Source organism: Delphinus delphis, chromosome 13 (genome assembly GCF_949987515.2).
Source record: "Delphinus delphis chromosome 13, mDelDel1.2, whole genome shotgun sequence".
Classification (NCBI taxonomy): Eukaryota; Metazoa; Chordata; class Mammalia; order Artiodactyla; family Delphinidae; genus Delphinus; species Delphinus delphis.
The window spans coordinates 88,185,898-88,206,198 of record NC_082695.1 but is presented as its reverse complement, the minus strand read 5'-3'; the positions used below and the strand labels follow the sequence as shown (position 1 = coordinate 88,206,198).

At 41.0% G+C, this 20,301-nt stretch overlaps 1 protein-coding gene across 7 annotated transcripts in view; it reads right to left on the bottom strand.

The window, feature by feature from the left end:
* The window catches only part of ATP9B (ATPase phospholipid transporting 9B (putative)), a 217,807-nt gene that overhangs the window by 117,313 nt on the left and 80,193 nt on the right, over positions 1-20,301 (bottom strand). For all 7 annotated transcript variants that reach the window (XM_060029250.1, XM_060029254.1, XM_060029251.1 and 4 more), the window contains 2 exons: positions 14,244-14,324; positions 5,677-5,752 (listed from right to left, as the gene is read on the bottom strand). In XM_060029250.1, the coding sequence (XP_059885233.1) occupies positions 5,677-5,752; positions 14,244-14,324 (157 nt within the window). The remainder of the gene's footprint in view (positions 1-5,676; positions 5,753-14,243; positions 14,325-20,301) is intronic.

The following is a 20,301-nucleotide window of genomic DNA, read 5'->3' as shown; positions in this document are numbered from 1 at the left end:
TAATTACCTTAAACGTGAATGGATTAAATGCTCCAACCAAAAGACACAGGCTCGCTGAATGGATACAAAAACACGACCCATCTATATGCTGTCTGCAAGAGACCCACTTCAGACCTGGGGACACATACAGACTGAAAGTGAGGGGATGGAAAAAGATATTCCATGCAAATGGAAATCAAAAGAAAGCTGGAGTAGCAATACTCATATCAGATCAAACAGACTTTAAAATAAAGAATGTTACAAGAGACAAGGAAGGACACTACATAATGATCAAGGGATCAATCCAAGAAGAAGATATAACAAATATATATGTACCCAATACAGGAGCACCTCAATACATACGGCAACTGCTAACAGCTATAAAAGAGGAAATCGACAGTAACACAATAGTGGGGGACATTAACAGCTCAGTAACACCAATGGACAGATCATCCAGCCAGAAAATGAATAAGGAAACACAAGCTTTAAATGACACAGTAGACCAGATAGATTTAATTGATATTTAAAGGACATTCCATCCAAAAATAGCAGATTACACTTTTTTCTCAAGTGCACACAGAACTCTCTCTAGGATAGATCACATCTTGGGTCACAAATCAAGCCTCGGTAAATTTAAGAAAAGTGAAATCATATCAAGCATCTTTTCCTACCACAACACTATGAGATTAGAAATCAATTACAGGGAAAAAACCGTAAAAAACACAAACACACGGAGGCTAAGCAACACGTTACTAAATAACGAAAAGATCACTGAAGAAATCAAAGAGGAAATCAAAAAATACCTAGAGACAAATGACAATGAAAATACAATGATCCAAAGCCTATGGGATGCAGCAAAAGCAGTTCTAAGAGGGAAGTTTATACCAATACAAGCCTATCTCAAGAAACAAGAAAAATCTCAAATAAACAATCTAAACTTACACCTAAAGGAGCTAGAGAAAGAAGAACAAACAAAACCCAAAGTTAGTAGAAGGAAAGAAATCATAAATATCAGAGCAGAAATAAATGAAATAGAAACAAAGAAAACAATAGCAAAGATCAATAAAACTAAAAGTTGGTTCTTTGAGAAGATAAACAAAATTGATAAACCTTTAGCCAGACTCATCAAGAAAAAGAGAGGACTCAAATCAATAAAATTAGAGGGGCTTCCCTGGTGGTGCAGTGGTTGAGAGTCTGCCTGCCAATGCACAGGACACTGGTTTCAGCCCTGGTCTGGGAAGATCCCACATGCCGTGGAGCAACTAGGCCCGTGAGCCAAAACTGCTGAGCCTGCGCGTCTGGAGCCTGTGCTCCGCAACAAGAGAGGCCGCGATAGTGAGAGGCCCGTGCACCGCGATGAAGAGTGGCCCCCACTTGTCGCAACTAGAGAAAGCCCTCGCACAGAAACGAAGACCCAACACAGCCAAAAACAAATAAATTAATTAATTAAAAAAAATAAAATAAAATTAGAAATGGAAAAGGAGAAGTTACAACAGACACCGCGGAAATACAAAGCATTATAAGAGACTACTACAAGCAACTCTGTGCCAATAAAATGGACAACCTGGAAGAAATGGACAAATTCTTAGAAAGGTATAACCTTCCAAGACTGAACCAGGAAGGAATAGAAAATATGAACAGACCAATCACAAGGAATGAAATTGAAACTGTGATTTAAAATCTTCCAACAAACAAAAGTCCAAGACCAGATGGCTTGACAGGTGAAATCTATCAAACATTTAGAGAAGAGCTAACACCCATCCTTCTCAAACTCTTCCACAAAATTGCAGAGGAAGGAACACTCCCAAACTCATTCTATGAGGCCACCATCACCCTGATACCAAAACCAGACAAAGATGCTACAAAAAAAGAAAATTATACACCAAAATCACTGATGAATATAGATGCAAAAATCCTCAACACAATACTAGCAAACAGAATCCAACAACACATTAAAAGGACCATACATCATGATCAAGTGGGATTTATCCCAGGGATGCAAAGATTCTTCAATATACGCAAATCAATCAATGTGACACACCGTATTAACAAACTGAAGAAGAAAAACCATATGATCATCTCAACAGATGCATAGAAAGCTTTTGACAAAATTCAACACCCATTTATGATAAAAACTCTCCAGAAAGTGGGCACAGAGGGAACCTACCTCAACCTAATAAAGACCATATACAACAAACTCACAGCAAACATCATTCTCAATGGTGAAAAACTGAAAGCATTCCCTCTAAGATCAGGAACAAGACAAGGATGTCCACTCTTACCACTGTTATTCAATATAGTTTTGGAAGTCCTAACCATAGCAATCAGAGAAGAAAAAGAAATAAAAGGAACACAAATTGGAAAAGAAAAAGTAAAACTGTCACTGTTTGCAGATGACATGATACTATACATAGAGAATCCTAAAGATGCCACCAGAAAACTACTAGAGCTAATCAATGAATCTGGTAAAGTTGCAGGATACAAAACTAATGCACAGAAATCTCTTGCATTCTTATATACTAGCAACAAAATGTCACAAAGAGAAATAAAGGAAACAATCCCATTCACCACTGCAACAAAAATAATAAAATATCTAGGAATAAACCTACCTAAGGAGGTAAAAGACCTGTACTCAGAAACTACAAGACACTGATGAAAGAAATCAAAGATGACACAAACAGATATACCATGTTCTTGGATTGGAAGAATCAATATTGTGAAAATGACTGTACTACCCAAAGCAATCTACAGATTCAATGCAATCCCTATCAAATTACCAGTGGCATTTTTTTACAGAACTAGAATAAAAAACCCTTAAAAGTTGTATGGAGACACAAAAGACCCCAAATAGCCAAAGCAGTCTTGAGGGAAAAAAACGGAGCTGGAGGAATCAGACTCCCTGGCTTCAGACTATACTACAAACCTACAGTAATCAAGACAATATGGTACTGGCACAAAAACAGAAATGTAGATCAATGGAACAGGACAGAAAGCCCAGAGATAAACCCATGCACCTATGGTCAACTGATCTATGACAAAGGAGGCAAGGATATACAATGGAGAAAAGACAGTCTCTTCAATAAGTGGTGCTGGGAAAACTGGACAGCTACATGGAAAAGAATGAAATTAGAACACTCCCTAACACTATACACAAAAATAAACTCAGAATGGATTAGAGACCTAAATGTAAGACCAGACACTATAAAACTCTTAGAGGAAAATATAGGAAGAACACTCTTTGACATAAATCACAGCAAGATCATTTTTGATCCACCTCCCAGAATAATGGAAATAAAAACAAAAATAAACAAATGGGACCTAATGAAACTTAAAACCTTTTGCAAAGGAAAGGAAACTAAAAACAAGACGAAAAGACAACTCTCAGAATGGGAGAAAATATTTGCAAACGAATCAACAGACAATGGATTAATCTCCAAAATATATAAACAGCTCATGCAACTCAATATTAACAAAACAAACAACCCAATCAAAAAATGGGCAGAAGACTTAAATAGACATTTCTCCAAAGAAGACATACAGATGGCCAAGAAGCACATGAAAAGCTGCTCAATATCACTAATCATTAGAGAAATGCAAATCAAAACTATAATGAGGTATCGCCTCACACCAGTTAGAATGGGCATCATCAGAAAACTCTACAAACAACAAATGCTGGAGAGGGTGTGGAGAAAAGGGAATCCTCTCGCACTGTTGGTGGGAATGCAAATTGATACAGCCACTATGGAGAACAGCATGGAGGTTCCTTAAAAAACTAAAAATAGAATTATCATATGACCCAGCAATGCCACTACTGGGCATATTACCCAAAAAAAACCGCAAATCAAAAAGACACATGCACCCCAATGTTCACTGCAGCACTGTTTTCAACTGCCAGGTCATGGAAGCAACATGCTCACTGACAGATGAATGGATAAAGAAGATGTGGTACATGTATACAATGGAATATTACTCAGCCATAAAAAGGAACAAAACTGGGTCATTTGTAGAGATGTGGATGAATCTAGAGACTGTCATACAAGTGAAGTAAGTCAGAAAGAGAAAAACAAATATCGTATATTAACGCATATATGTGGAACCTACAAAAATGGTACAGATGAACCGGTTTGCAGGGCAGATATAGAGACACAGATGTAGAGAACAGATGTATGGACACCAAGGGGGGAAGTGGCAGGGGGGACGGTGGTGGGACGAATTGGGAGATTGGGATTGACATGTACACACTAATATGTATAAAATAGATAACTTATAAGAACCTGCTGTATAAAAAATAAATAAAATTCAAAAATTCAAATAAATAAACTGTTCATTCCCTGTCCTCTACAGGGGACATGTGCTCTGGTCTAGCAGCTCCCTGACCCTTCTGTGTACCCACGCCCCATCTTAGCACAAACGCAGAAGTGCCCTGCATGGATCTGAGCCCCTCCTGCTCCACGTGCCAGGCACATGGCCCTCGGAACCCTGTCTTCAGCCTGCTGTCCCCCTCAGCATGAGGCCTCTGCACACAGTCAGTGCCGTCTGTGTGGTTTAAAATCTAGTTCACGTGTTTCTTCTTCAGGGAAGCCTCTTCCAGACCCTGACCAGGTAAGGTTTTCACTTCTTTGTTTTCAAGGCACCCTGCACTTTTCTGAGATACTTAGCATAGCTCAAATGACTTCTCTCTTTTTCTTTCTTTTTATTTTCGGCTGCACCACGCGGCTTACAGAACCTTAGTTCCCCGACCAGGGAATGAACCTGGGCCCTGGCAGTGAAAGCGTCGAATCCTAACCACTAGGCCACCAGGGAATTCCCTTTGGCTCATTTTCTTCATTTCTTTCTCACCATAAGCTGTCCCACACTGTATCACCAGCGCCAGGTCTGGAGCGGAGATCCCATACACCACCCCAGCAGGAGGACTGTGCTCTAAGGGGAGCGCTGCCAACACTGGTGACAGATGCCGAGACAGACATTCCTCCCCTGAGTGCTTCTCCGCATCCTATCCCACCAGCACCCTTAACGCTCCCTGCTGCTACCTCCTGGTACCATCCACAAGGTCAATCATTTTCTGAAAAGGTGATAATCACTTAGATTTTCAATGCCTCTCAGAGAAATTTACTTTACAAAATGTACATTTAAGTGGCCTCCCTGTTCAACCACTGGAAATATTCCAACATACTCCAATTTTACTTAAAAGAACCTTCATCGTGGCCCCTAAAGGCCCAACCCAATCTCCCTCCTAAGGTCCCTGTCTCATCTAATACTTCTCTCCCTCACAGACAAGCGACCACACCGACCTCTTCAGCTGTTAGATGAATGAGAAGTGGTCAGAGCCCTCTGAAGTCACCGTTTGCTTCCCCGGTTCTGCTGTGCCACCTGTCTTTAAGGCACACTGACAAGTTTGCCATGAAACAGATGTCAAAACTAGCCAAATGCCCCCTGCCTTGCTACACAAGGGTGCACCCTCCTTAGCTGTTTCAGCCTAGCTCCTCCAAGCGTGATAAGCAGCAGCGCAAGCCTCGCCCTGGGCTTGTCTGAGATGCAGACTCGAAGGCCTGGTCCACATCCACTGAACGGGAGTATATGTTTAATAAGGTCCCTGTGGTGCAAAGCACTTTGACAACATTTGTTTGGAGTCACTTAAAAACACAAAGCATCTCCTATATGTGCGAATTCATGTGAAAAATAGAGCTTATTTCTCACCTGATGCAACAACAGTGCTTGCCCACAAGGTATTTTCTATGCTGAGACTTTCATGAATGGGTGGATCACTATCTTCCTGTTCAAGGAGAGAAAAGTAAGAAAAAAGCAAATTAGCAACTTTTTTATTACTCGTACTTCAGATATCTACAGTGTTAAAAACAAGTCCACCAGCTGGATCCAGCTAACGAGCAGTGAAAAGGCAGTGAAAAATAGGGGTATAAGACAGGAATTTACACAGAGGATTCTGGGATGATGGCAGAGCAAGAAGCACCAGGAATGGCCCCCAACCTGGGCCACAACTACAGGGACAGAATCTGTCTGATGTAACTAATTTAGAATCCAGAGCTGGTTAAGGCTTGCAAGTTCCAGGGGAAGTGCTGGATGGTTACTGCAGTCAATTGTGGTGACTTTCAGGTCTTAGCACGTAGCACCTACCTGTCCCACCCTCAGCCACATGGCAGGAGGCCATACACGTGTTTCTAGAGCAGCTTGCAGAAGCCAGCCAGGGTGGACCAAAAGGACCTTGTCCTCCAATATCAGGAATCTGTGCTCTGATGCTGCTTAAGATGGCAGAGATGCAGCCAAAGAGGCAGGTGGCCATTGTTGCCACACCTCCCCCCTTGTTGCAAACCCCTCCCCCACCAAGTGGATTTCAAGGGCGAGTGCCCCGTTTATCCCCCTTTGTTTTTCTCTTTTCCCCCTTTCGGAAGACAGACATTAAAGACTAGGGCATTGAAAAACAACTGCATAGACACGAAAAGACAGAAAATGATGGCACATGCCCAGGAAAGGCTCAGAAAAGACATAAGAAAGCATTAAGTTTATACCTCAGGCTGAGCCTCAGCAGAGAGAGAGCCTACCACAATCAAAAAATAAAATAAAATAAACAAAAGCAATGACAGAAACCCAACGAACCCTGGTTTTGACTTCTGGAGTTACCACATTATTATATTCAAATGTACTGTGTTCAACAAAAAAATAACAAGGCATAAAAACCAACAGAAAGGTATGGTCCTTTCAAAGGAAAAATATAAATCAACAGAAACTATCCCTGAAAAAGATCTGATGGCAGTTATACTAGACAAAGATTTTAAAAGAAAAATATTAAAGATGTTCAGAGACATAAAGATGTAGAGAGTCAAGAAAACAATGTATGAACAAAGCAGAAATGTGAATGAAGAAATAGAAAACCCAAACAGAAACCAAAAGAAATTCAAGAGCTGAAAAGTACGATGAGCAAAATGAAAAATTCACTAAAGAGATTCAAGGCAGTTTTGAGCAGACAGAAGAAAGAATTAGTGAACCTGAAGGTAGGACAATGGAAATTACTGAGGCTGAGAAAGAGAAAGAAAAGAGACTGCAGAAAGTTCAAAGGGCCTAAGGGATCTGAAGGACAGAAAAAAGCGAACCAGTATACACACTGTGGAAATCCAAGAAGAAGAAGAGAGAGATAAAGGGGCAGAGAGACTATTTGAAGAAATAATGGCTGAAATCCCCCAAAGTTAATGAAAGACATGAATGTAAGTATTCAAGAAGCTCAGTCAAATCCATGTAAGAACTGAAAGAGACCCACACCAAGACACATTATAATCAAACTTTCCAAAGACAAGGACAAAGAGAGAATCTTAAATAGCAAGAAAGAAGTGAATCGTCACATACAAGCGATCCTCAATAAAATGATTAGCAGATTTCTCATCAGAAACTATCGAGGCCAGAAGGCAGTGCACTGGTATAGACAAAGTGCTAAAAGAAAAAGAACTGTCAACAAAGAATCCTATATCCAGCAAAACTGTCCTTCAAAAGTGAGGGAGAAATCAAGACATTCCCAGATAAACAAAAGCTGAGGAACACTGTAAATCAACTGTACTCCAATAACAAGTTTTTTAAAAATGCATGCTTAGCCAAATTGGGGAGCGGGGGAGAAGCTGAGGGGAGCTGGTGACCACTGGACCTTCCGGGCAAGAAGTGCTGCTCAAGGGAGTCCTGAAGACTGAAATAAAAGGACACTAGACAGTCTTCAAAACCACATGGAGAATTAAAGATCTCAATGCAGATGAATAATTATAAAAGTAAATATTATTGTAACAATGGTTTGTAACTGTACTCTTTCTTCTCTACATGATTTAAGAGACTAATATATTTAGAGGAAAAAAGCTTATTATTCTAAAAGCTAGTATTATTGTAACTTTGGTTTGTAACTCCAAATCTTATTTCTACATAATTTAAGACACTCATGCATTTAAAAGAATTATTAGTTGATATTTTTAGGACACAATACATAAAGATATAATTTTGTGACAATGACAACTGAAAGAGCTGAGGAAAGAGCTGTAAAGGAGCAGAGTTAATATGTTATTGAACTTAACTTGGTGTAAACTCAAATTAGAGTGTTATAACTTCAGGGTGTTAAATGTAATCCCCATGGTAACCAAAAAGAAAACAGCTACAGAATATACTCAAAAGAAATGAGAAACAAATTTAAACATTTCACTATAAAAAAAAAATCAATGAAACAAAATACAAGACAGTAATGCAGGAAATGAGAGACAATAAAACTATAGGCCATATAGAAAACAAATAGTACAATGACAGAAATAAATTGCTCCTTATCACTAATTACTTCAAATATAAATGGATTAAATTCACCAATCACAAGACAGATATTGGCAGAATGGATAAAAACAAATGATCCAACTATATGCTATCTACAAGAGACTCACTTTAGATCCAAAGACACAAAGAAGGTGAAAGTTAAAGTATGGGAAAAGATATTCCCTGCAAATAGTGAGCAAAAGAGAGCAGGGGTAGCTATACTAATGTCAGAAAAAACAGATGTTAAATCAAAAAGGATCACAAGAGACATTATGTATTAATTAAATGTTCAATAAGGTAAAAAGATATAATAATTATACACCATTATGCTCCTAATAAAAGACAATATATGAAGCAACAATTGATAGAACTGAAGGGAGAAATAGTTGAAGACTTTTATATCCCACTCACAGTTATGGGCAGAACAACCAGACTGAAGTAAGGAAATAGAGAACTTAACACAATAAGCCAATTAGATCTAACAGACATATATAGAACACTCCACACAACAACAGCATACACATTGTTCTCAAGTGCATATGGGGTATTTTCTAAGATACACCTTATGTTAGGCCACAAATTAAGTCTCAATAGATTTTAAAAAATAGATATCATACAAAGTATCTATATCTACTCCAACCATGACAAGGTATAGTTAGAAATTAATAACAGAAAATTCACAAAATTGTGGAAATCAAACAACATTCTTTTTAAAAAACAATGAATTAGGGAGGGGGAAGGGTAAGCTGGGACGAAGTGAGAGAGTGGCATGGACTTATATATACTACCAAATGTAAAATAGATAGCTAGTGGGAAACAGCCACATAGCACAGGGAGATCAGCTCAGTGCTTTGTGACCACCTAGAGGGGAGGGATAGGGAGGGTGGGAGGGAGATGCAAGATGGAGGAGATATGGGGATATATGTATATGTATAGCTGATTCACTTTGTTATACAGCAGAAACTAACACACCATTGTAAAGCAATTATACTTCAATAAAGATGTTAAAAAAAACAATGAATTAAAATGAAAAGGGAAATTAGAAAATACTTAGAGACAAGTGACAAGGAAAATATAATTTATAAAAACCCATGGGATACAGCATAAGTGGTGCTAAGGGGGAAATTTCTAGCTTATATAGTTATATAATTTATAACAATTTATAATTGTTTAAATTCCAAAACAGGAAAGATCTCAAATCAACAACCTAACTTTAGAACTTAAGGAACTAGAAAAAGAAGAACAAATTAAACCCAAAGTTAGCAGAAGGAAGGTAAAAATAAAGAACAGAGTAGAGATAAACAAAATAAAGAACAGGAAAAATTAATAAATATGAAAGTTACTTCTTCAAAAAGATCAACAAAATTGAAAAACCTTTGGCTAGATGGACTAAGAAAAAAAGGAAGACTCAAATTACTAAAATCAGAAATGAAAGTAGGGATATTACTATGATTCTAAAAAAATAAAAAGGATTATAAGAGAGTATTATGAACAACCATACGCTAACAAACAGGATAACCTAGGTGACATGGACAAATTCCTAAAAAACACAAAATCTACCAAGACTAATCATGGAGAAATTTAAAAACTAAACAGACCTATACCTTGTAGAGATTAAATCAATACTCAAAAATCTCCTGACAAAGAAAATCCCTAGATCTGATGACTTCACTGGTGAAATCTACCAAAAATTTAAAGAATTAATATTAATCTTTCTCAAATTATTCCAAAAAATTGAAGAGGAAGGACACTTCCTAACTCACTCTGTGAGGCCAGCACAACCCTCATATCAAAGCCAGACTAAGAGACTACTAGAAAAGTAAACTACAGACCAATATCTTCTATGAACAATGATGCAAAAATCCTGTACAAAATACCAAAAAAACAAATTCAGCAGCATATTAAAAGGATTAAACTCTGTGACCAAGTGAGATTTATTCCTGAAATGCAACAATGGTTCAACGTATATATCAATCAACAAAATACATCACATTAACAGAATGAAGAGAAAAACTCCACACGATCATCTCAATTGATGCAGAAAACACATTTGCCAAAATTCAATACCCTTTTATGATAAAAAAACATTCAACACACTAGGAATAGAAGGGAACTAACTACCTCCACATAATAAAAGCCATATATGAAAAACCCACTGGGTACACGATACCAAATGGTGAAATACTAAAACCTTTTCCTCTAAGATCAGAATGTCTGCTTTCACCACAACTATTCAACATACTATATAATACTGGAAGTTCTAGCCACAGCAGTTGTACAGAAAAGAGAAATAAGAGGCACAATTTGGAAAGGAAGATGTAAAATTATCTCTGTTTGCAGATGTTATGATCGTAGAAAATCCTAAAGAGTTCACAAAAAAATGGTTGGATCTAATAAATGAATTCAGCAAAGTAGCAGAATACAAATTCATCATGCAAAAATCACTTGTGTTTCTATATATGAACTATCTGAAAAAGAAATTACAAAAACAATTCCACTTATAATAGCATCAAAAACAATAAAATATTTAGGAATTAATTTAACCAAGGAAGTGAAAGATTTGTACAATGAAAACTACAAAATATTTCCAAAAGAAAGTAAAAAAGACATAAATAAATGGAAATGCATCCCATGTTCATGGATGAGAAGACTGAATATTGTTAATATGTCAGTATTACCCGAAGTGATTTACAGATTCAATGCAATCCCTTATCAAAATCCCAAGGACATTTTTTCAGGAATAGAAAAATCCATTCTAAGATTCATATGGAATATCAAGGGAACTGAAATATTCAAAACAATCTCGAAAAAGAAAAACTAAACTGGAGGGCTCATACTTCCTGATTTGAAAATGTAATACAAAGTTACAGTAATCAAACAGTATAGTGCTGCCTAAAGACAGACATATAGACCAATGGAATAAAGTGGAGAGCCCAGGAAAAAACCCTTGCATATAAGGTTAAATGTTTTGACAAGGGTGCCAAGACCACCTAATGGGGAAAGGACAATCTTTTCAACAAATGATGCTGACAAAACTGGATATCCATATGCAAAGGATGAAGTTACCCTTCCCTAACAATATATACAAAAATAACTCAAAAGGGATCAAAGATCTAAATGCAAGACTTACAATAATAAAACACTTAGAAGAAAACATAGGACAAAAGCTTCATGATATTAGGTTTTGCAATGATTTTTTGGATAAGACAGCAAAGTCACAAGTAACAAAGGAGAAAATAAACAAACTGGACTTCATGAAGATCAACGAATTTTGTGCTTCAAAGGCACTATCAACAGAGTAAAAGGCAACTCACAGAATGGAAGAAAATACGTACAAATCAAGTCCCTGAGAAGGAATTAATATCCAGAATATATGGAGAACTCCTAAAACTCAACAAAAAACCCAAACAACCCAATTTGAAAATGGGCAAAGGACTTGAATAGACATTTCTCCAAAGAAGGTATACAGGGCTTCCCTGGTGGCGCAGTGGTTGAGAGTCTACCTGCTGATGCAGGGGACACGGGTTCGTGCCCCAGTCCGGGAAGATCCCGCATGCCGCGGAGCAGCCGGGCCTGTGAGCCATGGCTGCTGAGCCTGCGCGTCCGGAGCCTGTGCTCCGCAGCGGGAGAGGCCACTGCAGTGAGAGGCCCGCGTACCGCAAAAAAAAAAAAAAAAAAAAAAAAAAGAAGGTGTACAAATGGCCATAAAGAACATGAAAAGATGCTCAACATTGCTAATCACTAGTAAAGTGCAAATCAAAACCAAAATGAGGTAACTTCTCAAACCCAGTAACATGGCTACTATCAGAAAACAACAAGTTCTGGTGAGGATGTGGAGAAACTGGACCCGCTGTTCGCTGCTGGTGAGAATGTAAAACAGTATAACCGCTGTGGAACTGCTTTTGGCAGCTCCACAAAAATTGAAAATAGAATTATCATATGATCCAGAAATTCCACTTCTGGGTATATACTTGAAAGAACTAAAAGGAGGGTCTCAAAGATATATCTGTATTCCCACATTCACAGCAGCATTATTCACAATAGCTAAAACACAGAAGCAACCCTACCTGTCCACACAGGTGGGGTGCTATTCCTCAAGAAACAATTCACTTTAGGATTATAAACTGGTGTTTCTTTTAACTGTGCCTTAGTTATATCATCTGTAAATAGGAGAGTTCTTCAATTCATTCAGATGTGTACTTGGTATCTGAATATACACCAAGTCCTGTATTAGAAACTGGAGCTATGAGAAGAAGTAAGACAGCCATTCACCTAAGTAGTTTCTGGTTTCATGTGAGAGCTAAACGAGCACAGAACAGTGACAAAATAGAACCCCAAGGGCAAATATAAAGGCAGGCAGAAGTGCAACAATATCAAAGAAAAGGGAATACAAGGAAGCCTTCCAAATGATGGTACTTAAACTGGGTCTTGAAATGCAGGAGCTCCGCAGACAGCCCTTGATTAAAGGGGTTTGTCTACTCCATACTCTGAAGCCAGCACACGGCCATTCTCTGTTTCTGCAGACACACACACACTTTTGCCTTCATTTCAAAGTCCCTTAGGAGTTACAGTTTGTCAAGTAAAATATGTTACACTTGCTGCATTTAGTAGTTTTAGCTTAAAAATATCTATTGATAATTATATGGCTGCATCAATATAGAAAATACTAAGGAAATATATATCTTAAGCGGGGAAAAAAATGAGGCTTATATTATTCCAGTATGTACGTACATGGGAAACAATTTGAAGGGGAAGAGTCAAAAGAATAATATGACTATTTATATTAGGATGGTAAGGCTATAAAATTTTTAAATACCTTTAACCTTTTTATTTTTATATAGTTTTATACTAATGGTGATAATATATTTATAAATTTCCAAATATATCAGGAACCAAATCAAGCTCTCGCCCAGTGGCTCCCACACCATCATTACAGTCTTCACAACACAGGAGCTTATCCAAGTCCTTGGCTGCAGCACCAGCACCCTTCCCTGTTTCTTCCACAGAAAACTGTCCGGCAGGGAACCACCCTGTGCTTACAACCAGGGTAGCCGTTCAAGGTAAAGAGATAAAAGCTGCCTAACTCAGAAATAGATAATCCAGGAATACTGAGTTTTCCTTTTGACTTTAATGGTTTTATAGAACAAAGTATCAACTCTAAAAAGAGAGAAGTAGATGGCTATACCAAAACGCCATAATAATGAAGAGAATGTAGAATGAAACACACATATGTGTATATAAGGAAATGGACGTGCACATACAGATATCCATCCAACCAGTTAATAAAAATCAAGAAATGATGTGGGTATCATAATGTATTAACTATTATCCAAAATCAAAACTGAAATAGCTGAATTACTTCATTTTACTGACTCATAATATTTTAAGGGAAAAGGATCTTATCAAGAATAAATATGCTGGGACTTCCCTGGTGGCACAGTGGTTAAGAATCCGCCTGCCAATGCAGGGGACATGGGTTTGGTTCCCTGTCCGGGAAGATCCCACATGCCGCGGAGCAACTAAGTCCGTGCGCCACAGCTACTGAGCCTGCGCTCTAGAGCCCGCGAGGCACAACTACTGAGCCCGCGTGCCACAACTACTGAAGCCCACGCGCCTAAAGCTCACGCTCTGAAACAGGAGAAGCCGCCACACTGCAACGAAGAGCAGTCCCCGCTCACTGCAACTAGAGAAAGCCCGCGCACAGCAACAAAGACCCAACGCAGCCAAAAATAAATAAATAAATTTTTTAAAAAAAGAGTAAATATGCTAAAAATAGAAAAACTGTACTGAATGTACCCCAAAGAAATATTTGCTATAGGAAAATTTAAGAACTTGAAACATTCTCTAGTTCTTCACTTTTTAGTTCAGAACTTGTTTGAATTGATTATTGATTTAATTACTTTTTCAAAATAAAGGTTTGCTACTTTTAACTTACATAGTGAATACATTTGTGTTTAACAAAAGACTTAACTTACCCTGGTAAATGTGCCTTCAAAACTATGAATATCCAGTTGTGGCTTCTGAGCATAAACATAAGCATTGATAGAAAAAAGGTCCTGGAAAACAGAATATCTGAATTAATTCCATAATAATTAAACAAAATGACTTGGAAATTTTCCAATTACCAATTAATACTTTTCATATCTTATTTACCAAAAGTGACGGTTTTCTTATGTTTTGTTGCCAACGCTACGGATGAGGATGGAAGAGAACTCAAAGGAACAGTTTTTAAGGCCAACGGAGGTGTGCGGACTCTCCCAACTCCAATGGACAACTGCTGCCCCCTGGCAGGTTGCGTCAGAAGCAGCCGGCGACGCTTATAAGACACAGGGCACCGAGGCAGCCCCGCGGCCCGCAAGCCTGCCCCCCCTCCCGAGACTCACACGTAACGCTGCGGTCTGATTACTAAGAGAGCTGTCCCAGCAAGGGGGTGACCTGTCCTGGGCCACGCCCAAGATTAACGCTCAGGATGGAAGGGGTGGGAGCTATGGAGAGCCATCTGAAAAAGTCTGAGGATTCAGCGTTCTTCTTGACCAAATCCTGAACATGGTGTGTCTTCCTGGTTAAGTTATAGGAAAATATTTTCCTGCAAAAAATACTTTGTTTCTTGCCTAAAACCGTTCCAGCTGAAAGGCCTGGGGAGGAAGGGATGTCTGAAGAGACAGAGTTAGGATTGCTGCCTGGTGCACGAGGATCCTGTGATGACAGAAGGAACAAAGCCCTGACCCTGGGGAGGAGCAGAGAGAGGACAAGATCAGCTGAGCCTCCCACAAGCGTCCGCAGGCTCCCCTCCCGCTGAGGAAACCTGCACTGTCCTGACCGCTTCTGCCAGAGGCCGGCGCCTGAAACCCAAAGGGGCCGCTGGGCACACCTGACAGCTCGGGCTCCTCGGTGACGGTGCACGGGCACTGCTTCAGCCCTCCCAAAGGGCTCACCAACACCAAGAGTGCGGGCTGGTCTCACCCAGCTGCGCCGGGTCTAAGGATAACAATGCTGCGTATACTTTTGCTGCAAACACGCCCCGGCCAAGCGAGTGGGCTGTGCAGGAAGTTTCACACAGCAGGCCTGAGAAAGCCCTGCCTGCAAGGCCGGCCCTTGGCTGCGGTCTGGGAATGTGGATCCCAGGAGAGCTGCCACCCTTCCCAGATAAGAGAGTGCCTAAACCAGTTATTCAAGCAACACGGCTCATGACGAACACCCACTTTCCTTCTTGTGGGGGGCGGGGGATATGGGGGGGTGCATCTGGCGTGTGGTACGTCCCAGGCAGAGGGTGCCTCCAGGCCCAGCCCCCAGTAAAGGCCCTGTGAGTCTCTAATGAGCTTCCCTGGTAGAAACTACTTCCCACATGTTCCCACATGATGGTGGGGACCTCAGCGTGTCCTGTGTGAGTCCCCTGGGAGGGGAGTCTGGAAGCTCTTGCCTGCTTTCCTGCGATGTCGCCCTGTGCCTGTTCTCTGTGCTGACTGCTCTGAGCCCTTTCACTGTAACCACTCATGGCCACGAGGAGGACAAGACGCTGAGCCCTGGGAGCCCTCCGAGAGAATCATCAAAACTGGGGGCGTCTGGAGGATCCCCCGTCACAGACAGTTTGCCATTTTTATAGGTTTCGTTTGTTTCCTGTTTTGTTTTGGTTTTGCCTCATGGCTGCTAACACTTAGAAAACACAGCCTTCCGGACATGAAGAACAAAGGTCAGACCACAGCCGCTGACGTGCGGGAGGAATAGGCGGCCTCAGGGGGCCGCAGTGCTGTGCGCGCTCTGATGCTCAGCCCAAGCCACTGTGCAGGCAGGTTTCAGGCAGTCCGGCTCGGCCAGAAGAAAGGAACAAAGACCTCCGCCGCTCCTCACTGAAGGGAAGATGGAGCTGGCAGTCTGACTTCACTCAGTTACCACCAGTCAAAACAAAACCAAACAAAACCCCCAATGCTCTTCAGAAGAACATCATAGAACCCAGAGTCTCTACAATGCATCAGTAATGCTGAAGATCCAATCAAAATGTCCAGACACAGGAGGAAATGAGAACACAGGATCCACATTCAAGTAGAGTCCAATCAAAGAAGACTACTTCTGAGATGACTAGACATCAGAATTAAGAGACGAGAATTTCAAAGCAGTTACTAGAACATCTCAAATTTTTAAAGGAAAACATTCTCCTAATAAACAATAAACAAACAGGAAACCACAGCAGAGAAAAAGAAAACACGTATACAAAAAAAGAACCAACTGGAAATTCTATAATTGAAAAAAATACATCTGAAATAAATGCATTAGATGGCTTAACAGCAGACTGGAGAACAGTCTGTGAACTTGAAGACAGGCCAAGAGATGATGACTCTGAAGAACACAGAGGAGAGAGATCTTGAAGGTGAGTCTGGGCGCAGTGTCCCTGAGAGAACAGCAGGAGTTTGTTTGCAGTTGGGTTCCTGGAAGCAGCACACAGAGGGAACGAGGAAGAAAAGGTATTTGAAGAAACAATGACTGAAAATATGCCAAACTGGCTGACAGCCATAAATGTGCAGATTCAGGAGGCCCAGCGAACCCTCGACAGATGAGGAAAATTTTAAACAATCAAAGTCACAGCATAATAGGAGACCAAAGAGAAGGATCTCAAAAATACCTGGAGAAAAATGACACATTACATGCAGGCAAAAACTAGCAAAATAACACTGACTTCTCATCACAAATAAGGAAAGCAGAACACAATGGAACAAAACATTTAAAGTGCTGTGGGGAGAAAAAACTGGTCAACCCTGAATTCAATATTCAGCAAAAATATACTTCACAAAAACAGGACAGGTGAAACTAAGATATTTTTGGATAAATGAAAATGCGAATTCACTGCTAGCAGACATGCACTACGAGAAATGCTAACAGAAGTTCTTTAGGCTGAAGGGAAATGATATCCAGTAGAAACTCAGATCTTTAGGAAGGAATGGTAAGGAACAAACATGGTTAATATCAAAAGAAAAACAAAAATCCTGTCTCTTCACTTTACTTCTTTAAGATACAGATAAAACAGAACAGTTTATGCTATACGTAGATACACTGCATATACAAAAAGTATCTAAATGCATACAAATATGTATGCACACAAAACATGCGCAATGTGCTTCAGCGTCAAAAATGAGCGGGGTAAATGGATCTATTCAACTACAAGGTTCTTAATTTAATGTGAAGTGATACAACGTTGTTTTCACAATACACTTTTAGTTAACTGCATATTGCCATCTCTAGCAAGTAGTAAAAACATGCAAAGAGGTAGAATAGCTGAAAAGCCAATGAACAAAGCAAGTCAGCTTTCTAAATATATTCAAGTAACCTAAACCTGAGGAAGCGCCACCTGAGACACTAGAGTTGGCTGAAGGCCTGAGGGCTAAGAAAAAGGGGTCGGCAGAGGGAGAGGCTAGGAGAAGGCAGGGCAGGGAGTAACCGGCAGGTGGAGGTCTCGAGAAAGCAGGGGGAGGCAAAGGCGGCAGAAGACTTCCCTTCAGACAGGAGAGGGGACACGGCTTCGCTGCACCAGCAGGTGGGGGGTGAGGTGCCGGGAGGGTGGGAAATGGAGTGGATTTCCATTTGATTTAATGCTTTTTCTCTGCAAGGTAAGATCACCTGATGAGAGAAAGGCGGGTGGAGCAGAAATTACAGGAGAGTGGAAAAGTGGGAAAGCACTGCTATCGAAAAGAGGAACCCCAGCTGACCACACACACACAAAGGATGACAGGCTGGCAGTGACAGGGGTTTCCCTATCTTGTCTGTGATGGTTTCACTGGTGTAGCGAAGTGCACAGTTTAATTCTGGGCAATTTTTTTTTTGTATGCCAATTTTACCTCGGGACAGTTAACAACACGCAGAGGAGGAGGACAGGTGGTGCTGAGGACCAAGCTAGACCCGGAAGTGCCACTCTGCTTCCCCTGTTGAGCCACGTTCCTGTCCTGATACTCGACGGACCTCTGCCATCACGTGTCTTTCCAAGAGGTCTTACTCTGCTCTTGATCGTTTCTCACAGCTCCTGTCTGGACTTAATGTCCTCCCAGATTTCTTACAGCAACCTCGAGACCCGTCTTCATTCCCTCTGCTCCTGCCGCTCCACATTCACAGAGGCTCAGGGCTCGGCTGACACGGGTCTTGCCTTCCCGGCCGCCCACCGGCTCTCAGGAGGGGCAGCTGGCTGTGGGCTCTTCCCCAGGAGAGCTCCTCTGCCAGGGCAGCCCTGCCTGATGGGCTGTCTGGAAAGCTCCATCCCTTCAAGAAAACATTCTTCAACAGAGAACAGGCAACACTCTACAACTAATATGGCTCCTCTCCTTCCTAGAAGACATACGGACGGTTTGGCACTTACATTTCATTTATTTCCTACTCCAACGTAGCTGAGGGACATACAAGTTTTCATGTTGCTTCAAGCTCCTTGGAGAACAAGTGACTCTAATAAAAATGGTAATCGTAGCAACAGTTCTACATGGAGCAGCCTGCTCTGAGGGCAGTAAACCCTCCAGGAGAACCAACGGAGAAGCGCTAGCGTACACCACCCAGTAAGCAGCGTAGGAAGTAGTCAAAGAAACTCGATGGAAAACAAAATGAAGGAATGATGACAGACACCACTCTCCACCATTCTTCACGTCGCCGTTTTAAGACGGAACTTGCGACCTTGCGTGGGCGCGTGGCTCCCCCTCAGTACGGTCACAGCCAGCCCTCCCCACACCGCTCACCTGGAGGGAGGAGGGTGACGAGGCCGCTGCCCCATCCCCGTGCCCTCCGCTCCCGCTGGCCAGGCTGCAGGGGAGCAGACACTGGGACGCGGCTGAAGGTCACTGACTGCGGAGGACAGAGCTGCGCGCTCAGCTGGGACCACCCACCTCTGGGCTGTTAGGTGAGGGAGAAGAAACGTCTCTCTGGATCTGGGATGTATCACTCCAGATCTCAGAGCAGAAAGGGACTTAACACATGGAATGCAGTGCTTCCAAAGCCTTAGGAAGGTTTGAGCTCATGACTGAACCTCCAAACATCACTCTCAGAATGATCCTCTACCGAAAACACCACGGCCACTATTGAGTTCCAGACCAGTAGCCATGACTCCAGGCTGCAAGGGAGGCCACTGCCTACACAGCAACTACCACACAGACCCCTGGGGCTGAGGACAGCACCTGCCAGCTGAGAATGCCAGTGGGGCAGAGGGACAGCTCACTCCCATCCTGCCGTGAGAGTTCTCTGAGAGCTCGTTAAACTTGGGGAAGCTCATTCACATGCCTTCAAGTGGGCCTGCAAAATACGTGCAGGTTAGTTTTTAAGGTTCTGAAGAACAGAGACGCTGCACTGGATGAAGGGTGAACACACCAGCTCACCACAGTGGGTCTGCTACTGCAGCTTAGATTATATGTTAACTAATAAAAATTTATGTTCAAGTTAATTAAGCCAGGCTAGTTTACACAAGAAGAAATGCATTGCGTAATAATTTTAGACTTGTGAAAAGACAGCCAACCGACTCCTGGCACAAGGCAAGCTGGAGGATCACTCGTCATTTAAGTCCTATACCGTCACAGTCATTTTCAAAAAATGAAGTTCTCCTATAACAGACTGCCTTTTGATACATGGAAATAAAGAACAGCCTAGCAACAACCCCCGTATTTCCACATGCACATGAACATTTAGAGGAATGCATTTCATCTAGTACATTAGACATCAAATGACTGAATAATGGCACAATAATGAGAATGTCATTCGAAGCTTTTCATGATAATTTAAAAATCATTCTGAAGTTTTCAATAATGTAGGAAAGCCTCTGCTATTAGGTCAAGGGCAACATTTGTTCGCATTACTTAAAGGTCATTAAAATACATCCTTAATCATAACATGTGGTTCATTACCAATAAAGTTGCCTTTCGTTCAATAAAACTAATTAAATATAAATGGTATTGTTTACTCCTATATGGATCTTTTGAAATACATCAGCGAGTCATGATTTATTGAAAATTACTGTGCCCTCACTGTCGTTAATAAATTTGCCTGATCACAAGAGCAGAAACACATTCCCACACG